This window comes from Lichenostomus cassidix, chromosome 1, assembly GCF_008360975.1.
Source record: "Lichenostomus cassidix isolate B80296 chromosome 1, HeHo_3.0, whole genome shotgun sequence".
Lineage (NCBI taxonomy): Eukaryota > Metazoa > Chordata > Aves > Passeriformes > Meliphagidae > Lichenostomus > Lichenostomus cassidix.
This window is the reverse complement of record NC_139479.1, coordinates 113,106,623-113,129,001: the sequence shown is the minus strand read 5'-3', so window position 1 is coordinate 113,129,001 and position 22,379 is coordinate 113,106,623. Positions and strand designations below refer to the sequence as shown.

General features: G+C 41.7%; 2 protein-coding genes across 2 annotated transcripts in view; both read left to right on the top strand.

Moving 5' to 3' along the window:
* The window catches only part of ZNF654 (zinc finger protein 654), a 30,639-nt gene extending 26,536 nt beyond the window's left edge, over window positions 1–4,103 (top strand). The window contains exon 9 of the mRNA XM_085077086.1: window positions 255–4,103. Within this exon, the coding sequence (XP_084933212.1) occupies window positions 255–262 (8 nt within the window). The 3' untranslated portion in view covers window positions 263–4,103. The remainder of the gene's footprint in view (window positions 1–254) is intronic.
* A 3,103-nt stretch (window positions 4,104–7,206) lies between these two features.
* C1H3orf38 (chromosome 1 C3orf38 homolog) lies at window positions 7,207–13,012 on the top strand. Its single transcript, XM_085077124.1, has 3 exons — window positions 7,207–7,391; window positions 8,655–8,875; window positions 10,306–13,012. The coding sequence occupies exons 1-3, from the start codon at window positions 7,259–7,261 to the stop codon at window positions 10,879–10,881; spliced, it is 930 nt and encodes a 309-aa protein (XP_084933250.1). The 5' UTR covers window positions 7,207–7,258; the 3' UTR covers window positions 10,882–13,012.
* Window positions 13,013–22,379: the final 9,367 nt, after the last annotated feature.

The following is a 22,379-nucleotide window of genomic DNA, read 5'->3' as shown; positions in this document are numbered from 1 at the left end:
AATAGATAAGACAGACACTAATTAAATCACAGTACTCTGCTAAATTGGAAGTTTAAATTGAATGTTCTGTTCAGAATAAGAAAGAGGTGGTGAGAATTTGTGGGCAACTAATGGAAAAGACTAATGATAAAACAGGATGGAGTAATTCAATATACCTGTCTTTCCTTGCATGTTTGAAACTAAATATTTTGGAAAACATAAGCAGTGTTCTAGATTAAGGAATTATTTACATCCTGATCTTTTCTCTTTTATAGGTGCCTGATTTAACGTGGAGAAAAGTATCAGATGAGGAGTGGTGTAAGGAAACACTACATGAAGAAGCATCAGTTCGTTTCCCAGTTGGCCTTAATCAAGAAGCAGTCTCAAATTCCTAGAGAAAAACATGACCTTGATAAAGACAAAGCACATTTTCTAGACAAAACTCCCAGAGGAGTAATAGGAGCTCTGCAGGTCTTGAGTCCAGAAAAGTTGCTACAAACTCCCCAAAGTACCAGTTATTCAAAAAGCCATGTTCATTCCAAATGTATGATTGAAGCTTAATGGCACAGCTTTTCTAGCATGAAAATTTAAGGACAATAAGGCATTGCAGGTGAGCAGGCAGAGAAAGCAGAGGTGTTCATTGCCTTGTGGAAATCAAACCAGGCAGTTTTGAAAGCTACTTTAGTTTGTGTGGTTAAAACTTACCTGTCCACACAGCTGGGAAGGAATCCTTCAAGGTGTTACATTCTTACCCTATGGATAAGTGCATAAAGAAACCATGCATTCTTTTTTTTCAGTTTGAGTGTGTGAGTCTGCTCTAAAGTGTGGAGCTCATTTCCTAAACTTCTACTTAGATTCCAAAGAGGAATGTGGAAAGAAATCTTGAGATGGATGGGATGCTGGAATAGCCAAAAACTTGAAATGCAGAACATGCAGGAAAAAGTGAGTTGATGTGATACTGTGTGGGATTTAAGACCCAGTGCAAACCAGATGCATGCAAGAGAAGCCCTTTGCAAGGCCCAGGTTAAAGTGTTCCTAATGAATGTCCTGTAAAACATCTGCTGTAGGTGTGGGAAGACCAACACAAGTGATACATGCACAGATGGTGTGGATATTAACAGCAGCTGATGGAAACCAGTTCAGAATGTTGAGGGGGTTAAGCTTGCATTACAGAGCAGAGTTAAATTCATATTATGCAATTACAGAGGTCCCTCAGCTGTTGGTAGGACTGAAAACCTGAGAAGGCAAACAAGAGCAGAGCACACCAGGTTGGGGCAAATAAAAAGGTGAGGAAGAGCCTGTTTCACATCTGTGAAGTTGCTTTTAATGGTGGTGGGCCACAACTCAGTACTGTAATTACTTATTTACTAGAGGAAGGCACAAAACAGGGATCCTCTCAATCTTGAAGACACATTGCAACCCTTTTTAGTAGCATCCCTTGAAAAGAGAGCCTTTCTCAGGAGCTGGTGAAGGAGTTACTTAAATGTTAAGCACTTTATTCACAATTCACTATTTGTAGAAACAATCAGAATGTAAAGACAGGAAATAGGAGTCCTTCAGCTCTATATGGAAAACTGAAATAGAGAAGATTTTGATACCAAAAATATGCCGTTGGGATTTTTGGTCTTCCTACCCTAAAGCAGAGGTGTGGCAAAGATGCACATGGTCCAATTACTGTGCTAATTTATCCTCTAAATTATTTTACACTGTCTTGCTGTGTAAATTTTATTTGGAATCCTCTTCTATGAAATTTGTAATGGGACTGTAGGCAGCAGAGGCACAGTGGTGAAAACTGGTGTTGAGAGTTATCCCAGAAACACAGGGCACTACAGATTAACTGTTCCTGCTCAGATGTCAGTGCAGAGTTCATCACAGTGTATGTTGGGCTTAAATCAACAGGAGTGTGAAAATTTAGGAGTAAAAAATCAAGGGGTACGTGAAACCCCCAGTTCATTTTAGCAATGGCTCACACTTGCAGACCCAAGGGTTTCTCTGTAAGATAGGCTGTGAAGTAGCTCTGGAACATAAACTCAATAGTAATCTCAAACATAAACTCAGTAATGCCTCTGCTAAGAATCCTCTGTGGAAGTCAACAGATATTTGCATTAATTCTGCTTTCTTTTCTCTTCCTGTGAGGTCAAAAGAATTCAAATTTAGAATCATGCTCTTGAATTCTAGAGGAATTTTGCCTTAACTTTGAGTTGGATTAACATAAAAGGTTCTAAAATTATGATCACAGGTATGTGTGCATTACATGAATCCCAGTTATGGCCCACTTCCAGAGATTTGTACGACGTTCGAGGCACCAAAGAATTTTTTTTTGCAGTTGCAAAAAACCTGATTTAAATGCATCATTCATTATATATACATATATACATACTATATATATATTTACATGTATAAGTACATTAAAAGTTTTAAACATAAAGTTAATGGGGTCCTTATCAGACAAATGCACTTTCACATTTTTTACCTTCAAGACACCAACTACTTTTTAAGGACCCAGTTACCATGTTGAATGTTCCCAGGCTCCCTTTCTTTGCTTAACATTGCTTAAATATATTTGGGAAAAAAAAAGGTTCTTTTTAAAGTATTACAGTTCTGAAAATCTGAAAACTGAGTCAACGGATAGAACCAAGATGTTTGTGTAAAATCTTTTCAATGTACCTTTTAATCTTTGGTGCTTTTTTTGCCTTTTCCCTGGAGCTCCATGTGTTTGAAGATGCTTTAAAACATGATTGAGACTTGTATTATCTTTGGTTTAAGTGTGTAGATAAATGCATCTGTGTACATGCATAAACTGTGACCATAATTTTTTGTACCTGCATTAAAGTGATTTTTGTTCAAAGTTGCTTTTCTGGGACACCACCCTTTGTTTCTATCATGTATTCAGTGTATACACTCTGGAGAACAGGAAATAGGAATTCTTATGTAGGTGAAGATGAGTATCACCTAACAATTATCAGGAATCTGTTAAATTGACTTCAAGTAGCAAGTGGGTAGTAACATTTTAAAGTAATGGTTTTCATTTCAGAAGACATTGCATTTACTTAAGCTGTTCTCTGATACCTGTTGGTATTCTCAGATAGTTGCAGTATTAAGCAACTTTAATCAGAGGCAAAAAGATACTTCGAGCTCGTGTGGAATAATTCTCCATGCTTTTAAAGGATCCTTCAGTATCTTGAGTGTTACCCCATATTAAGCCTGCAACTTCTAGGGCTGAAAGCAGGTTACAGATCATCAAAGTGGAGATTTTTTTCTTTTGTTTTTGTTTGGGTTTTTTTCCCCCAGGCATTAAGCATGGTGTGATATAATTGGAAACCCTTCAAGATGGATAACTTTCATTCAATAAATCCTGAAGTATATGTGTAATGTAAGCCTTCAACTACCCTAAAGGTGCTTGAAGTTATGCATGAGCTTAGGAGCTTTGTTGGATCAAAGCTTGTGCAATTCAGTGCTGATAATTGTATTTAATAATATTCCTCCAGTTAGATTTGGACTTGCTTTCAAGACTGTCTCCTCTAACCCTCCATCATGTTTCACTGTAAAGGTCATGTAATTTCTAATTTCCAAAAGTTGCCGCTTGGTGTAGGCACCTTTCACAAAAAAAATGGAATACTGAAAGTAGGTTGGAAGTGGTCATATCTGTGGGGCAAGGTCACTGGTACTTTGGTTATTTAGCCATATTCATTAAAATTATATGAATTGTATAGTTTGGATAATTTATAACATTAAACTTTGTGATTTTAATATCACATGGAAGGTTCAGCTGTACTCATTTCTTTTACTGTTTAACACCAGTGCTATGGACAAAAGACCCAAAGGGGGTGGTAGTGTTACTATTTTCTTAATTTATTTGGTACTGTATAACACCTTTCTGATTAAATGCAGTGTATGCATTTTGGGACTCTTAATTTGTAAAAGCTGTTACAGGTTCAGCAAGAAAGGAAATTTGTGCTTCCTTGTTGAATGTTAAATTATTTTACTTTGCATTTTATATAAGAGTACAAATTAAAACTGAGCCATCAAACTGCAATAAATCTACAGTAGTGTTTCATTTTAAAAACCTTTTGTACTGTACATAGATTTGTTCAATAAAACATTGTCTTTGTTGTTGATAGAAACTGATCTTGTCTTTTGGAGAATCACTCTGGAAATGCTGCTTTGATATTCAGAACTCCTGTGGTGTGTTTGGTACATGAAGGTTGTGTGGCACCTGTGTAAAAATGTTTCCATGTTCCAAAAATGGGGGGAGCAGTTAATTCTTAGGGCTCAAAATCCAAATTTGAGGCTACAGACAAGTCTGGATGCAGCTGTTTTAAGATACCTCTGCTTGTGCTTGGTTGTCAAGGCCAGACGTAAATATTAGTGTAGTTGCTTCCCCCCCGAAATTACTGGATAATTTAGATTTATTACTCACATCCCTGTAAATTCTTCGTTTTCTTTGAATGCAGATTTTTTACTGTTTTCTGCAGCATTATGGATGGTGATTTTTATGTAAGTGTATAGCTTTAAACCTACCTTAATTTTCTACTTTGGATAATTTTGACAAGGTCCTTGCCTGGGGAAGTGTGGATATGGTAAGGGGCCTCAGGTACATTTTGCCAGCAAAAATATTTATCAAAGTGGCAGTATGTACATAAGCCATTTAATAAATTCATTGTTAAATAAAATATATTAACATACCCAGTGTAAACTTCTATGCTCCTCCTCACATGAACACAGGGAAAATTCACAAAAGCCCTTGTAGGGTAGGGGCTCCTTGAATTACAACAGCAATTTAATGTTACAAGAGTTCTGTTCACCTTTGGTTTATATAGGCTAATAATTTTCCTGTTTCTTCCCCTTTGGGAATGCCTGTTCCTACTCAATGCTCAAGTCAATTAAAAGTTTGAATAAAAACTATAGGCAATTCTGAGTTATGAGAAAGAGATACAAAAAATGAAACTACGTCTGAGATTTTCCCCTTTCCACCCCCATCGCCTCCAAATGGGAAGCATTTACAAAATAAAATAATACAGAAATAATTATAAGCAATCCTGCTGAAAGGGCTGGTCTTGGTTTAGAACAAGAAAGGGGCTGGGGGGAGACATTGGTTCTGAATATTGAAAAGTCTCTCCAATCTCCAGGATTACAATGCACTTTTCCTCTAAGGATTAATGGGAAAGCCCCTCCCTTCTTCCCCCCTGCTCCCTCATTTCTTACTGAAAACACAGCAGACATCTCAACTGAATTTTAAAAATGGCATCTTAATGGTTGGTTTTTTTTTTCCTGGATTCCAGAAGACTTGTTTAGGTATTACTCCCTTGAAGGCTGCAAATCTAAATAAAGGTTTATTTAAGCATAAGCAAAATGAAGCAAAGGTAATTTATATTTCTCAGATGCATTTTCTAATTTTTAGTTTACAGGATTGCTACTAATAAAGAATATTTAATCAATGTACATGTGAGGGGAAGTTTGGCACAGCAGACAATAAGCATTATTACAGTGAAGCTTTCCAGATGCTTCCAGACTGAGTTTTTATCTGAATGTTGTACTTAAAATTCATGGGCAGAATTGGTTCAGCTGTTTCTGGCTTATATGGAATTCATTGCTCCTGCTCAAGCAAACAGCTGTAACCCAAACTGAATATGTGTGGGTTTCCCTTCTGATGAACCTGGGAGATCTGCATGGACTTTTTTTAGATCTCAAAGAGGAAACAATCCTCTAAAATACAACCATTTTAAGTGGGGAAGGAATGTGTTCTGTGTTCGCATCAGTGTTCTCTTGTAGGTTTGCAAGGTCTTGTAAAAAAGGCATTTCTTATTATAGCTCTGAACAGAGCCCACCATAATGATGAGTTCATTTGTGCCAAAGCATCATCAGTGATTCTAATGTAGTTCTTCTGTGTGTCTTTACAGAATCTGGTTCTTCCTGGCTTTGAAATCACAGGCAGCTTTAGCATGAAAAGGTGGCCTCCTTACACATTCATAACTAAAGCATGGGGTGGAGGAGAGTGTTGGCTTTTTCTGCCACAGAGAAGTCACAGAAGTGCACTTGTTGTACCTTTATTTTTCTTGGCACATAGCTTATAATACTTAGCTGAAGCTTCTACTGTCTTCTCTTTTTTGTTCATCCTTCCTCATTTTTCTTTTCTCTCTCTCCTTTATTTAGTGTCCATCACTGGTTTTTCTACCCCTGACAGAGAAAATACTGCTGAGTGGAAGAGCAACACAGGACTGAGACCTTGCATTGAAAAAAAAAAAAGCATCTTTAGCTTACAGTCCTTCATTTCTCTGAGGAGGTGCTGTGCTGTTGGATTTCCCACTCCTGGGGACATACATCACCTGCATGGCTTTTTTTTTTTGCCTGTCACAAGTGGATGACTTGCTTGCTGCCCACAGGGGCTGCATCTCAGACCTTCAGAGATAGCTTGGTGCAGATGAAGTGACCGGCTGTAGAAATCATAGAATGACATCACAGAATATCCTGAGCTGGATGGGACCCACGAGGATCATCGAGTCCAACTCTTGTCTCTGCAGGAGTCCCCAGGAGTCACACCATGTGCCCCAAAGTGTTGTCCAGACGCTGCTTGGACTTTGCCAGGCTGGTGGTGCTGGGGAGAAGAACCTTTTTCTAATACTCCACCTAAGGCTGCCCTGACACATCAGGCCATTCCCTAGCGTCCTGTCACTGCCACTGTCACTGTCACCGCAGAGATGTGATCAGTGTCTGCCCCTTCTCCCCCCTGCTGAGGAAGTTGTAACTGCAGTGAGGTCTCTCCTGTGCAGCTGTAAGGACCGAGTGACCTCAGCCGCTCCTCATACGGCTTGTCCTTAAGGCCCTGCCCGCCTTGCTCGCCCTGCCTCGGACACTGCCTAATGGTTTTATACCTTTGCTGTATTTTGGTGCCAGAGCCACCCCAGGGCTTGCAGTGATCCCGCCCCAGCGCGGAGCAGAGCGGGACAATCCCTCGCTGGCCATGCCGTCCCCGCCGCCCCCAGGACAGGCATGTCGCTGCCGGGCACTGCCGGCTCACATCCCGCCGGCCATGGGCCAACACCCCCGGCTCTTTCCGTGCTGCTCCCCAGCTTCTCACTGCCCAGAGCGCAGCAGGACAGCGTCACGACGCGATGGAAGGCAGGGACAGACTAAACTATAGATCCTCCCCTTGTACAATCCATCATTACCCATTCAATCCCGCCCCCTCGCGGCCGCGCTCGCCCCGCGGAACCCCAGTGCCGGCCGCTCTTTCCGGCGGGCGCGCAGCGCTGCACCGGGCGGGCCCCGCCGGGCGGCCATGGCGGGCCCGGGGCTCAGCGAGCGGGAGCGGGCGGGCTGCCGGGCCCTGCTGGAGCTCCTGCACACCGACGAGCTGCTGGCGCTCACCGACACCGTCACCAACCGCCTGGTGCACCCGGAGAGCCGCCAAGGTGCGCGGGCAGCGCCGCTCCGGGGCCTGCCGAGAGGGGCCGGCCCTGCCCAGCCCAGCCGCTGCTCGCTGCCCGGGCCGGCGGTCGGGGCTGCCCGGGGGCTGCGGGATCGCAGCGCTGCGCTGGGGCGGGGGATCTGCCGGAGCCTTCTGCTGCACAGCCCGGCAGCGCCGGGGCTTGCCGTGAAGGGCTCAGGGTTGTACAGGCCGAGGAGGTTGAGGTGGCGAGGGGCGCGTAGCAGATCTGGAGCTCTCCAGCGCATCTTCTTCCTCCCTTACAGCTCTGCAGCGAACTGCGAGCATGGCTGTGCCCTGTTAGTGGTTATAATATTGAACCTCAAAAATGTCTCGCTAATGGCGTCAGTCACATTTGCTTTCAGGTTTTGAAAGGGTAAAACACGAAATCTAATGTTGAACTTATTTTTTTGCAGAACAGAATGCTTCCCGTTGTGACTATCCCCCATTACTTGGTTGAGATTTGTTTCATAAAACTTAAATTTTTGTGTGAGTTACCTGAGGCCACTCAATTTGTTGCCCTGAAATATACTTATCCCAAAACCTGAGTATGTTTCATGTAATGTAACTAAGACCTGTAAGATTTGCCCCACACATTTCTTTAACAGATCTTTTGCCTGTAGTTTCTCCTTATCTTTCTAATCTAGCTTTTGCAGTGGTTCTAGGTTGCATTAAAAGATTTTTCTGTTTTACTTCAGCTGTTTCTGTGTGGTTAGATTTAGGGGTTTTATAGGTCTCTTGTTGCACATCAGCTGCAGTTCAGGTGGGGACTCTGCTGCAACAGCTTTAAAAGTGAATTTAAGTTTGTCATATTTCTTCATTCTACTGCAGAGTCTTGTAGTTGATTTTTTTATTGTTGCCTTTCAATGCACTGTTGTTGTGCTAGGATGCATTTGCTTAGGAATAAGGGAGTTGTAATCACATTAGTGTAGAAATAAAGCAGATTTAATTCCATTTCCATCAGCCTTGAGGAAGGAGGTGGAACCTCATTTTCACAAACTACTGTACATTATCTGAAACACTTTATTTGAAGTCTTGTTCAAGAAACGTGTTTGCAAGCCTTTGGGTGAATTCTGTGTGTGACATGATTAGGCCACATTTCAGTTTACAAACAAATCTTCAGTCTCTTCATGTCGTGTCACCTTGTCTTGTACTGTGTTTGGAGGTCAGGAGTTTATGAAATGGCTCAGGCTTGGGGTTTAATTCTGAAGGAAGCTACCACCTCTAACTTCAATTTCTTTCCTTGCAGAGGCCATTCATGCCATTCTGGTGTACAGCCAAAATGTGGAAGAACTTCTGAGGCGCAGGAAAGTCTACAGAGAAATAATCTTCAAGTATTTGGCAGCCCAGGGGATTGCAGTGCCTCCTTCCTCAGAGAAACACCTGCTCATTGAGCGTGTGAGGCAGTTCTGGAGTGGGCAGCTCACAGCACAAGCCCCAGAGCCAGGCCACAGAAAGCCCCTTGCACAGGTGAGTGCTGCTTGCTGGAAATCCTCAGGGGGCTCAGCATTGCTTTTATAACATAACCAGTGGGAATATTGCAATGCATATCCCAAATATGGCTCTGCATCTGTAGGAAGGTCCAAAATCTTTTTAACTCTTGGTTGGTTTTGTTGTAGTTGGTTTTTTTTATTTGTTTTTGAATACATCATCTAAAGTTGTCTGCTCTGTTTTCCACAGTATTTGAACTCTAATGTGCGGGGTCTTCTCCATGCCTTGAATTTTTAAATTGTCCTATAGGGTAAAATAGAGGATATTCACAGTTTTGTGGATTCAGGGACACCTGAAAACAGTATGAATGGCACAGAAATCCTGCAGAGACCCTTGTGATTTTAGTGAATTTATATATTGTTAAAATGTAAAGTTCTCAGCAGTGCCAAGTTGGTGTCATTTGTTTTCCCTTGATATTTTAACAGTTAGTACGGCATAAGGAAATGAGTTTTGGCAATAATGGGTTATTTTGAAGTTAAAAGCTTTGCCATTTAGCAAATCCTTGTGGTATAATGGACTTCGAGGGCTGTGAGAGCTCTGTCCCTGTTAAGAACCTGGTGCACTGATTTTCCACTCAGGGAATGATTGATGACAATTAGGATTTAGCTGAGAATTGTTTTCAAAACAATCTTTTCTGGGCATACTTTAGGGAAAAAAAAGGTTCCTCTTGTAAGAATGCTTTCAAAGTCTTACCCCTTAGCAAAGTTTTGTGGTTAATGGTACATAAATGAAGTATGTAAAACACAGTCACAAATGAAAAGAAAGTCAGTTGATTCATATATCACATGCATCTTTCTTCAAGTTTGTTTCCTTTTAATTCTTGTGGCCATCACTACTGTGAAGAAATGGGAAACCCTGAAGCTATGTAACAGAATTGGAAATCAATTACAAAATCTGTGGTGAAACAAATACAGCATTTCTATATAGAAATTTCTAGACTTTTCATGCTTAATTACTTTAAGCTCCTAACACAATTTAATACTTACTAGACTTCAGTGTTAGCAAACTTGACATTTGATTTACTTCTAAAAAATGTCTTGCTTCCAAGTCACACATGCTGTGAAGCCTTACAAAGGAACTGTACATTTAATTCCAAAAAACATCTCACCTTATATCCTTTCCCTGCCCTTTTTCAACAGAACCAGGATTTTCCTCATTGATTATAAAGAGATCAAGACACTGAAGCATTTCCTGGGTGTAATTCAAGGAACCTGTCCTGGTTCTTTAGATAAGATAATCCTGTTTGTAAAAACAGATGAGATTTTACTTTGGTGTTTCTCTTCAGGCACTCTGTCTCAGAACACTTAGAGAATACTTAGAATATTTAATATAACTACATACATTATTTGATGTTTTTCTAAGTGATAATCTTGATAAATAGTTCTAAAAAAATTTTTGCTTGATTGCAGAGTTATGGAGACAGACAAAAGTCACCACAAGATGACATTGGTGGTCTAGGAGGACAATTCTGCCAATGGTACTTTGAACTCCTGAATTCTCAGCATCCTTTGGGAGTAAAATCCGAAGAAACGTGGGGACCACAGCATTTCTGGGAGGATGCCAAACTGAAGTTCTATTACAACACACTGGAAAAAAACACAGAACAATATGTGGGTGCAGACATGGTGAGCCTGCGCCTGCAGTCCTTGGTTAAAGAAGAATGTCTCCTCTTCAACCCCAATTTGCATTCCAACGGCCTGAAATGTGCAATGTCCCCACATGGATTGGTGCTGGTGGCAGTGGCTGGCACAGTGCACAGAGACAATGCTTGTTTGGGTGTCTTTGAGCAAATCTTTGGGCTCATCAGCTGCCCCATGAGGAACAACACCTGGAAAATAAAACTGGTGAACCTTAAAATAGTGGGACAGAACGCTCTGGAGCCTGGGATGCAAATTGAAGCACCTTCCATAAAATATGAGTCAAACCAGCTGCAGGAGTTCTACGATGGAAATGAACTGACTGTGTTTGAACCTCAGAAGTTCTGAGCATTTTGTTACAGTTGGGTGAGGGGCTGGGTTGTTGCTGCCTTGCAGTTTCTCTTCTCTGAGTAAGATTTGCTTGGTGGCAAACTGAGATACAGGGAATTAACACAGGTGATGCTTGTGGGCACCTTACCAAGAGCTAACAAATATTTGAAGGGTCTTACTTCACGTTTTGCACTGTCATTAAAGTGGAGTTTGGTTATCCTTGGTTACAAAACTTGGTGACATTTAAGTATGGATTGGCTGCAGTGTGCAATGAAGGGTCACAAACTGCAGATTGCTTCTCTTCAGGGCACCAGTTGAAACTCTTACCTGAGATGTAGCAGGAAGTCATTGCACCTGGCTTTAAGAATTTGGGTGGGGAAAGTGTCTAAATAGACATCTGAGTCCCAAGAAAACCAGTATAAAACCAAAAACAAAGTACTGTGAATGAAGGCAGCTGCTGTGGATGTTCTAAATGTGGTTTAATGGGACAGTGCAGGGAACTTGGCATTGTTGAGGTATTTTTTTTAACTTCTCTGCATACATAGCTTCCTCTCCTTTTGCCACGTGGTTCTTCCACCTTTGTCATGAATCCACAAATTGTTCTGTCTGTGTCCCCAGGCAGACAGGTTTGAGATGGTTGCCTGTTTCTAGCACTGACTATCTTGGATCAAATACTTCATTTCCAAACTCGCAGCAACACTTTTCATTTGGAATGAACCAAATGCTCTAATAGTTATTTTGTATATAATTACAACAGAGTTCTTAATATAATAGTTGTGATTTTTGTATTTTTTCTCAAAAATAAGTATTTTGTTTACTCTAAGCTGCTTCATTACAGGTACTGGAGGTCAGTCTGTTACCACTGGGTGGTACAATGATAGGTCATGCTAAGAAAAGTATCCAATTACTACTTTATAACTGAAAGTGCTGCCAGTGTAAAACCTGATTTTTTTTTTTTTTACTCTATTTATTTATAAGGGACTAGAGGTGAAATGAGGTCAAAATTTCTTTTCTCCATCTTTTTTGGATTGTTTGGGAGTTTTGTTTTAATTTTCTGGCTTCACCATTTCAAGTTCTGAAAACAAACATTTGCCATAACATAGCAAAACCAAAAGAACTGTTGCCAGGTCTGTCATGGTAAAGTGTGGTTGGGTCAGAGAAAACAAGAAGGTTCACATATGTACAGGACTGATCTTCATGAGCAGTCTGAATCTTGGTTTCTCCTTTGAATTTTCTAAAAAAACTTCCAATACTGTGTTGGAATGTTCTTTCTTAATAAGCAGCTGAGTTGAAGTTTCTTCAGCCACTGATGCATAATAAATAAAAATCACCAAAATTTACAATTCAAAAGAAGAATTTCCTTATCCACGTTGAAATTTACTGTCTGGGATTCCACTAAATATTTTGTTGTTTTGATTTGTAACTGGCAGCAGAGCTGTTGCTTTAGTTATTATATTAAATATGAAAACATTCCAATTCCTTATGCTTGATAAATTTAGAATACTAAATGCAAGGAGCAGTGTGGTAAATCAACTTTTTACTCAAGCTGGTACCTCATGGACTTGTCCTTACACCTTCAGTTCTACACAGAGTGCACAGGAACATGTTAGATTGTCACAGCCTTGAGACCTCTGGAAATCCTGTTCTGTGGCAAAGTGGAGTGGGTGCTCTGTGGTTTATTGATGACCTGTTGTGCAGCTGATCAGGCTGTTCAGGACCTGCCTGTGCTCATTAGCTGCTGCACAAGAACTGCTTTCTTCACAGGATATATTGGATGTTTTTCTAGTGCTCTGATTGTTGTTTATAATAAATATCCTTACTGAGAGTTCCAAATTCAATTTTCAAAGTGTTGTCACAGGCAGAATTCTTTAACAGCAGAAAAACATGATCTGTGGGGCAAATGTGAGAAGGTATTTTTAGCTTAACCGTGACTTTGGGGAAAAAGTTGGGACTGTTTTAAATGGAGCTGAAATTGTTCCTGGACTTGTTTCAAAAAGCTGAAATATTTATAGAAGTGATTTCACCCCTCTTTTTAGATGCTGCTGTTTGAAGCTGAAATAATTAATTGTTGGTTTACCCGTGGAAGCACTGGACGTTTTAGTTGTATGTAGGAGATTAAAAAAAAAGGAAGTAAAATTTCTTCAAAACTGCTTTCATCCATTTTCCTCTGTATCATTATTTGGTCAAGGCTCACAACAAATATTTTCACAAGCAGTTTCTTATGTCTGTCACTGCCACTTTAGCTGCAATGCTATATTTGTATTTTCTAGATTTCTGTCTTTTTTTAAAAAATGATAAAAGGCAAAATTCTGATTTGCAGCAAAGCATGTGGAACTTTCTTAATGTTGAACAGTGGATATAGTGTCCCTCTGTGCTTTCTTTGGATGCTTCCCATGATGAAGTTTTTAAGTGTATTCAGGAATTTGTAAAAGGTGTCTGATAGTCTTAATTTGTTTAGACTTTATCATTTTTTATTCTGCTTTTTCCTGTTATAATTGTCTTTATTATGACAGGAAATCTTTTTTATTCCCTTGTCACAAGGTGCTTCTGCTTCTTTTTGCATTGCTTGCTGTTGCAATCGGTTATCTATCTTGATAGTTTGTTCTTTTTCCCCCTAAGAGTTAGGTAAGGGTAACCTCTGCAAAGGGATAAAATTCTGTAAAAACAGAAATACAGGCCTTCAGCTCTTGAACATACTTCAGTTTTCAAAGCATTTTGAATACTTACTGCAGCTTGAAAGTTTATTTTCTCTTTCAAGGCACAAAGTAGAAATCTGAAGTTAAAAATGGGTGTGACTGCAGGAGTGGTGACAGTGGTGTAACCGTCCCTGCTGCCTGCAGGAAATCCAGGGCCATGCTTGAGTCTCAGCAGTAGACAGGAGTGGCCTGTGGGTGACATCTGGTGGCAGGTTTGTCACTTGCCTGGAGCTGGAGTCCCGATGAGCCCGTGCAGAACAGCCTGCTTTATCCCACTCCTTTCTGGCAATAAAAAGGCCTGAAACTGCCAGGATCCTGCTTTCTTTGATCTGAAGGAAAGCTGGAAGGGAAGCCCTCAGCCCTTGAGAAGCATCGGAAAGGATGTTTGAGGATTTCAACCCATCTGAGATGCCAAGCTGTAATTTTCGGGATACCTGTTATTGTAGGGTTTATAGAGGGACACGTTCTACTGATAAAGTGGTTTCCTGGTGGTAAAATCCCAACTGACTTGTTAACAAATGCATTTCTTTTGCCATCTGCTTCCCTTATTTGGTTTTTTTTCCAGTACATTTTTTTTTTTTTACGTGACTCTGGTGACCGGGTCATAGTTGCTTTTTCTAAATATTGCTTGTAGCTGCAAATCTTCATCACCTCTCAGGCCTAAGGAGAGGAGGATTGCCTTCAATCAGAGGTGCATCATGTTGTGTTTGAAGTGTAGTTCTTCTTCGCCATCCCAGGTTCCTCAGTTTGTATTGACAATGTCAAGGAAACAACCAAATAAAATACATTAGAGGTCGTGTTTGAACAGAGCACCTAGACATGCCCAACCCATAACATTTTGTTAAGAGCAGAATGAAAATGAAGAAGCTTCCTGTCTTTCCAGGATAAACTTAAGGACAGAACAAAATTACAGGAATTATTTGGTTTGTTCCCAGTAGTAATTGCCCCTGCAGAAGCTCTTTAGAGACATGGGTTAGAACAAAGCAGAGATTTTTGTGAAAGTGGTATTATGTGCAGAGAGGCATCTGCTGGAAGGAGCAAGGGATGTGTAATTCTGCACAGCCACCTCTTCTCTGCCCTCTGAGAGAATAAATTGCAAGGGAAATAATATCATGTTGAACATGCTGCCATAAATCACTCATTTTATAACCAGTAAAAGCCAGAGCTGCTCATCTAGATGAGGTTTGGGTACCCTGCCAGCATTTCCCCACACAAAGCTATTGAAAGGAAATGGTGATTTTTAATAACTTGACTGTGATTTAACAAAATAGAGCCTCATCTTTTATATATCAACTTCCTTCTTCCTCAGCTGCTGAAGTCTATTGTCCCTAATAAAGGTTGGGAGCAGCTTTCAGGTAAGGAATGAGTGAATAAACCAGAGATCTTCCACCAGGAGAGGTGGCAGCATCTTCTTTGCTGTAAGGACTGTGGAATTGAGTAAAACTTGCAGGTGCCACATCCACATCTTGTTGAACACTTCCAGGACTGGCAGTCACCAGCTCCCTGAGCAGCCTATTCCAGTGCCTGACCACCCTTGCAGTGAAGAGATTTTTCATAATGTCCAATCTAAGCCTCCCCTGGCACAGCATGAGAGTTTCCTGTCTGTTGTTCCCCGCGAGAAGAGAATGATCCCTCAGCTCACTGCACCCTTCTATCAGGGAGATGCAGAGAGTGATGAGGTCCCCCCTGAGCCTTCTTCAAGCTGAACAGCCTCAGACCCCTCAGCTGGTCCACATCAGTCATGTCCCAGCCCCTTCCCCAGCTCTGTTCCCTTCTCTGGGCACACCTCAGCCCCTCAAGGTCTTTTTTCTGTTTCAGAAGCCTGCAGAAAATCATTGCAAGTGTCCTCTGAAGCAGCTTCAAGTGTGCTATTTGAATACCTTCTTATAATTCAAAAATAGTAAACCAAATGCTTTGATTTTTTCCTCTTGGCAAATTGCAGAACCTCCCAAACATGAGGGAGAACATATTCTTGGGTTCTGTCTTGACAGCTCTCCCATCCCTTACTGCAAAGGCTGTTTTAGATACCCCTCACTGTCATTGGGTCATTTGGGTTGTGTGGGTGAGTGTGGCACTGAGGTTTCTGCCGTGTCTGGCAGTTTTGTCCTGGAGTGAGCCATTTACAGTGCCCTGAATGCTTCTGCTGCAGGAAACATTTTAGTGCCAGTGAGGAGGTGTTTTTTTGAAGAAAATGCTGTGTTTGCACCACACCTTCAATCACAGCGTTCTGATTCACATTACAGAGCATTCACTCTGGAGTTCTCTTGGGACAAAACTGAGCCAGGGAGATCCTGCAGCCCTGTGGCCAGGGTGCCCTGCTGTCTGTGAGGCACTCAGGCTGCAGGACCACCCTGGAGCTGGCTGGCAGCAACCCCCCAACACATTTCGAGTTGCTGTGCTGCCAGCATCTCAGCAACAGCTGTTTCATTCTCCTGTTGCACAGCACTGTTTGCTAATGTAAACACAGCTTAAGGGTGATGAAAATGGTAATATGGCCTCCTTAGAACTACATTGAATTAGTTCTCATCCTAATGCCGCCTTAAAATGTGTGTATATATATGTACATACATATTTTTAACAAGTCTTTCTCTCACTTTCTAGCATTTCCCTTACAGGATTTATATTTCAAATGGAGTAATTGTCAGCTCCTCTTTAACAGCAATAAGCATAAGACATCATGTCAGTACTTGTTCATCTATTCCTTTTTCTCAGTTCATTAGTTTTATTTATTGCCTGGCTGGATTTTGAGTATTAATGAATTCTCCTCAGAGTTTGCATTTTTTATTGAAATAAATCGATCAGTTTAATATCTCTTCAGTAATTATGTGTTTAGGTATATTTGCACAGTGCCCCAGCTCTAACAAGATTAGTGGCAGGAAAATCCCATTCTGCAGATTAGCGTGATGTATTGAGTTGAACTTTAGGATTTTCCTCTGGTGCTTCATTATGAAGGTTTATTACAGAAAAACACTTTGTCCTCAATTACTTGCTAGCTGATGTGCATCTGAAAGGCTCAGATGAGCAGTCATTTTTTTCGTCTGAAATTAGAAACATCAGCTTAGGCGATACAAATATTTTAAATGCTGCTGTTAGAAATACATTTTATGACATTAAAAGAATCTCAATATTTTCACTTTACATGTCAATTTTACATGCCAATTTTGTCTGTGGCATGAATTGTCACATCTAGGACATCCTGACAGTGACCAAACCATGAGCTTTCTGCATGGCCTCTTGCAAGGAGTGATGATGGCAGTGTCTGCATCCCCAGCAGCAACACTAGCTTGACCTGAGGAAATTTTCTGGCTGAATTTGATGCCAATTAACACAAAGTTTCAGTTGCTTATTTGAGGGCAGAGAGTAAAGGGAACAAATTAAGAAACCCACTTAGGGAAACCCCATTTCTCTCCCTTCCCCAGAGTCAGCTTCAGTCAAACACTTTCCTGGTCTCCTCGTCCTTTGCAGGGTGTTCCCTACAGTCCCTTGGGAGCACGTCTGCCCTGCCCTGCCTTGCCCTGCCCTGGGGATCAGTGAGTTGCAGTCCCTCAGGAATGTCACCCCCGTGTCCCTCAGGGTTGTCCCTGCCTCAGCAGTGTCCCCCTTTGGCATGGAACACCTCCTTCCACGCATGTCTCCAGCTGTGCCCAGCAATGTCTCCTGCATCTCCCAGGGGGTTGCCAGCCCCTTGCAGCTGCCACTCTGTGGAAAGCTGGCTGGCTGGGGTGCTGTGGGTTCCCCTGGCTGCCTGCAGACCCATTTCTACCTCAAAACTTGTGTGGGTGACAGAGACTGATAAATATCCGAGTGCTACCACGCACAGGTGACTTTGCAGCTACTGTAATAATCATAAAAGTTTCCTTCCAGCTGCCTCCAGCAGCTGCTTTCCCCAGATATGAAGGGAAAGGACTCTGCTGGAGGCAGGGGAATGTTACACAATTTACTTTGATTTCACTGAGGGGTTAACAACAATGACAAAGGCTTTCAGAGGAACAGGAGGGCAAAGTCTTCCCTGGGTGAGCTGAGTTTCAGTGCTGGTTGGTTTTCCATGTTATTGATCTAAACTGGGATTGTCTTGTGGATCTTCCAGGTTTTGCAGGAGCCCAGGAGGGCTGGTTTGTCACTGATAGGGCAGCTCCTGCTTCAGCCCAGGATGCCACCCCTTTACAGCTGGCTGGGAAACATGAGCGGGGTCACAGGCGACAGTAAAATCATTAGATCATAAAAATACCATGTTAAAACCTTCTCTTTCAAACACTGTTGAGAGTTTTTGGATCAGGAGAGAAAACCACCCACAATTTTGCACTGCGAGTGCAAACACTGTGTTTGCCATGATGTCTTTACATTTGGAACAGAGGGCTTGGATTTAAACCTAAAAAAGTTGGATGCTCCCAAGCTGTAGCTGACAAACTTTGGCAGCAGGCTGACACTGCTAAGCATGATGGATAGAAGTTTTTTTGAACCCTGCCATGGAAAATATCTGTCTGTGGGCTCCAAGGAATTGGAGGATCCACAGGGAGAAGCTGGTCTGGGGATGACTCCTGTGACACAAACAGACAGCTCTTTGGAAAAGACCACCTACCCTGTCCTCCACGGGACCTGGGAAGAGGTAAAAGTGTCTGCTTATCTTAAAGTGTGTTTCTGGGACTTGAGACTCCACATGTATGAAGTTGCTAAGCAAAGATGCCCTGCTTCTTGCTTGCGTGATGCCAGCTGTGATTTCTCATGGCCTGGAAGCTGTAAGCATTCTATAAATTTGTGAGTTTAATTAGTACCTATGCCATGTTTCAACTGCATGGAGGTGGTGCAGTTACCTGGTACAGTGACTTGTGTCTAATTCATTCGGAGTGCCCTAAATCTGAACTTGGCATCAGAAAGCACATGTTCTGTCTCCCTGTGTGCTTCCCTTGGCCTCACGCAACCTGGGGAGGGCTGGAGAGAACCAGAGGCTTTGTATTTCCATATCTGCTCACAGTAACTAGAGCATTACAAATTAGGGAATGGGCTTAAAATTAGTTTTACTTCTTTTATCTTCTAGTTCTCACCCTTTCGCTTTGAAATTCTGAGGTCCTCGCTTCACTTGCTGATTCCTTCTGCTTCCAGTGTCCCCACAAGATAGTAACACAGACCATGTTGGAAAAACTCTAACATTTGCAGTGTGCAAAAGGGAAATGGTGGTCCTGGAAGGTTATTCCCCTTCTCCCAGTCCCAGTGGTTGTTTAAACAAAAAAAAAGTTTAACCAAAAACTCTTCAATATCTATTTTTAACCTGGGAAATCTGGACCTAGTGTCTGTAGATAATACTTTTTGTAGTACTCCAGTTTTTAAACAAGAATAAAATTGGGCCAGAAAAGTCTGGTTTCACATTTGAGGTTAAAAGTGAAGGGCTGCTGGATTGCATTTCTATTTGTAGCTACTTTTTTTGAGGTGTAGTTTTATCTCTGCAGGTAAAAGTTACCAGATGAACTGTGTGCTCCTGAATGGTATTCAGGATGTTTTAATTTCAAATTCTTGCCTTTCCTTTGAATGTATATGTGGCCTGTGTGCTTTTCTATATCTTTTTTGTCTTCCTGCCTCTCTGTCTTTCTCCTTCTAATTCCCTCTTCTTGGAACATTTTGAGTAACTTAACATTGTATGGACTTTAGTTTGCTGAGATGAGTGGGCCAAGTTAATGCTTTGACAAGTGTTTTACGTTGATTGGATGTTGTAGTAAACCCTTTGCCAAAGTTCCCTGATTTTTCTAAAGTGCCAGTAAAGATGTTTTGACCTCTTGAGAGAATATCTTGTTGGTATTTTCTCAACTACTGAGTGCGCACTAGGCACTCAGTAGTTGAGGCGCTCACTAGGCTCTCGAGGAACAATGTCAGATTGACTATTGTGATCTCATTTGGGATCTTCTTCTTTTTTCCTTCCTCCCCCCATATTATTTATTTATTTGTTTATTTATTTAAAATTTAATTCCTGATGTGTCTCCAAACACCTGAGGTGAGTGCAAGGGGAAGGAAGCTGTCTCTTGGGGCAGTGCTAAGGATTGTTGTCTTGCTTGCTGCAAATGTTGCACCTGAATGCATTTGTTCTCCTATTTAATGTACAAGCAGAAGTGTCCCTTTTCCTTCTCAGCTGAGAAGGAAATTTGAATGTGAAATGGTGTTTCACATTGATCAAGTCACTTTCTTTTTCTAATTTTTGCCATTGCCAAAGAGTTATTTGTCTGGGGGCTTTGTCTGGGGGCTGGTGATTAATCTCTGACAACACTGTTACCCCCTTATTTCCTTGAAAAGAAGATTTGGGAGAAAACAAGAAGCTTGTTCCTATTCTTGAGCAGAATTAGGGATGTTTTCTGAATGCACCCAGGGCAGGTTGCTTGTTCAGGGTGTTGGTCACTCTAAATGTCCTGAAGGAAACAAAGCAACAGAATAATTGTGAGGGGACTGTGACCCACCTGCGGGTGAGGGGATGTCCCCTCTGCTCTGAGCTCTGGGGAAAGGCAGGGGCTAGGGAGGTTTTTCTGCTGGTGACAGACACATGAGGAGAACATGCAATAATATAAAAAACTCCAGTAGACACTTGGGACCTTGATTTTGAGAAGTCAGGGAAAATAATATTTTCCAGCACTTCCTTCCTTGTGTTTTTTTTCATACTTTTTAATTGACATGTGAGCCAAGGTTTGGAATCCATAGTGGGGGAGGGACATGGTAGGTTTTATTTTTTCCCCTTTTTTTTTTTTTTTTTTTTTTTTTTTTTTGTTTCTTTCATGTCAGGGCTTTGCACAGTCTGTGGAGACACAACTCAGACCTGGCAAAGTCGTGCTGAAGCCTTTGGCTGGTGTTAGCTCCAGCTGAAGGATGGGAAAGGGATGAACTGTTTGGTGAGGAAACAGATTTTTCAGACAAAGTCCTATAGGAAGAGCTGTGAGTTAGGAGTGCTGAGCTAAAATGTTTTGTTCTATTTTTATTGGCAAACCCAACCAGAGAAAGGTGATAGCTTCCAGCAGTGTTGATGTGTAGGAGCAGAGGAGAAACAGTCACTGTTCTTCTCCTCCGCCTCTGAGGAAAAATGGGATCGGAGGGAGCAAACTGACCTGTTTTGCTGAGCTCCAACCTCTGTTCATGGGTGTGTAGATGAAAAAAAAGGTTTTAATTTGTTACTGAACTGTAGATACAAACTTGCAGTGCTATTCTGTTAGGATGATAGAAAGTGTGTGGCTTTTGTTGGGAGGAAAGCTTTGATAAAAACCTCACAAATTCTGAGAAATACCACTCTGAAAATCAAACTGCAGTCCAATGCAAGCAACTCTATAATGTACTTATAAGTCGTTATGAATAAAACAAAAGAAATCAATAGGGTTATCAGCTGATACTAAACCGTGTCTCAGAACTGGACAGGTTTCTGTGTTGTATTTGCCTGGTAATAAAGACGATTGCATTCTAGAGGGATGCATCAAAGACCTTACTCAAAATTGACACTGCAAATTGCTGTACAGTAGAGACCCTCCTCGAGTCTGCTTCCTTTGTCAGTAGGTGGTGATGGCAACAATGGATTAAAAAAAAAAATAGTCATTTACTAGGCTTCTTTCTGCTCCTTGACATTATTTTCAATGACTGTGGCATCAGTGGTATTGAATGTGGCTCTTGGGACCAAAATAATGGCAATAGAGAAACAAAAGCAACTGCACAGGGAGTTGGTGCTGAGGAATTGAGGCAATTAGGAAAAGGTGGTGCTACAGCTAGGCTGAGTCAGATGTGGAAAAAACGGCACCCTCACATCACCCTGAAATGTGGTGGTATCAGTGATCATAGGCAGAAGAAATGGTTTGCTCAAACTGGGCAGCTTCCAAAAGATGGAAAAATATTCAGAGGTAAAAATCAGAATTCCAGCCAGCATTCAGCTACGTAGTTATTCAGAGCTGAACTTCACAACAGCTGCAGTTATAGTGCTGTTTTGCAGATCTAACACTTGCAAGATGTGGAAAATAAAATTCAGGATGAATTTTGAGAAAGCAATAGGAGTAACCAGCGTGGCAGATGTAGATTTAGGGTATTCTGCACATTCTGAAGGATTTGTTTTTAATGTGAAGCATGTACCTTCACACTCTGGAACATGTGCTCTGGTTCCCTGACAGATTCGCTCTGAACAGTCCCGCTGGAATATTGGCACTCACACTGTCTGTGAACAGACAGTCAAGGTTTGTGTCTGTCAGGACTGGGCTTCATTTTATTTACTGCATGGTCTTTGGGGGTGGGAAGAAAGGGAATTAATCAAAAGTAGCATGCAATTCTCCCTTTCTCCATCCCTTTATTTATTTATTTTCTGAACTTGAAAGCTTTCAGAATTCCTCATTATTCCCAGGGTTCATTTTTTATTCTTTTATCCCAGTAGGAAAGCAGCTGATCTCAGCAGGTGAGGGCCAGGGCGATGAGCTGTTGGAGACAAAAGGCATTTCAAGAGATCATCACAGAGATAAGGGGTCCTCTGGTGATGGTAGGGCTGATGGGGTGAAGGGGAACAGGGTGCAGAGGAACCGGGAGGATGAGGAGCAGCTGGTTACCTGCTGGCTGGGGGAGGCGGGAGGAGTGGTGCCCTGCTGAGCAGGAATAGGCACAGGGCATGGGATTCCAGGGGTCATGGTGGGGAAATTTGCCTTCCTACATGGAATGTGTTATCCTTGAGAGGTGTGCAGTGTATTTGTGTGGGATTGCCTTCTGCCTGGCAGGCTTAATGTGGATGGAAACCCCAGAATGTGTGATGCACTAGCGGTGTTTCTGGGTGGGCTACTCCATTTGCTCCAGCCTGACAGTAAGAAAAAACCCTTCAAGCAGCAG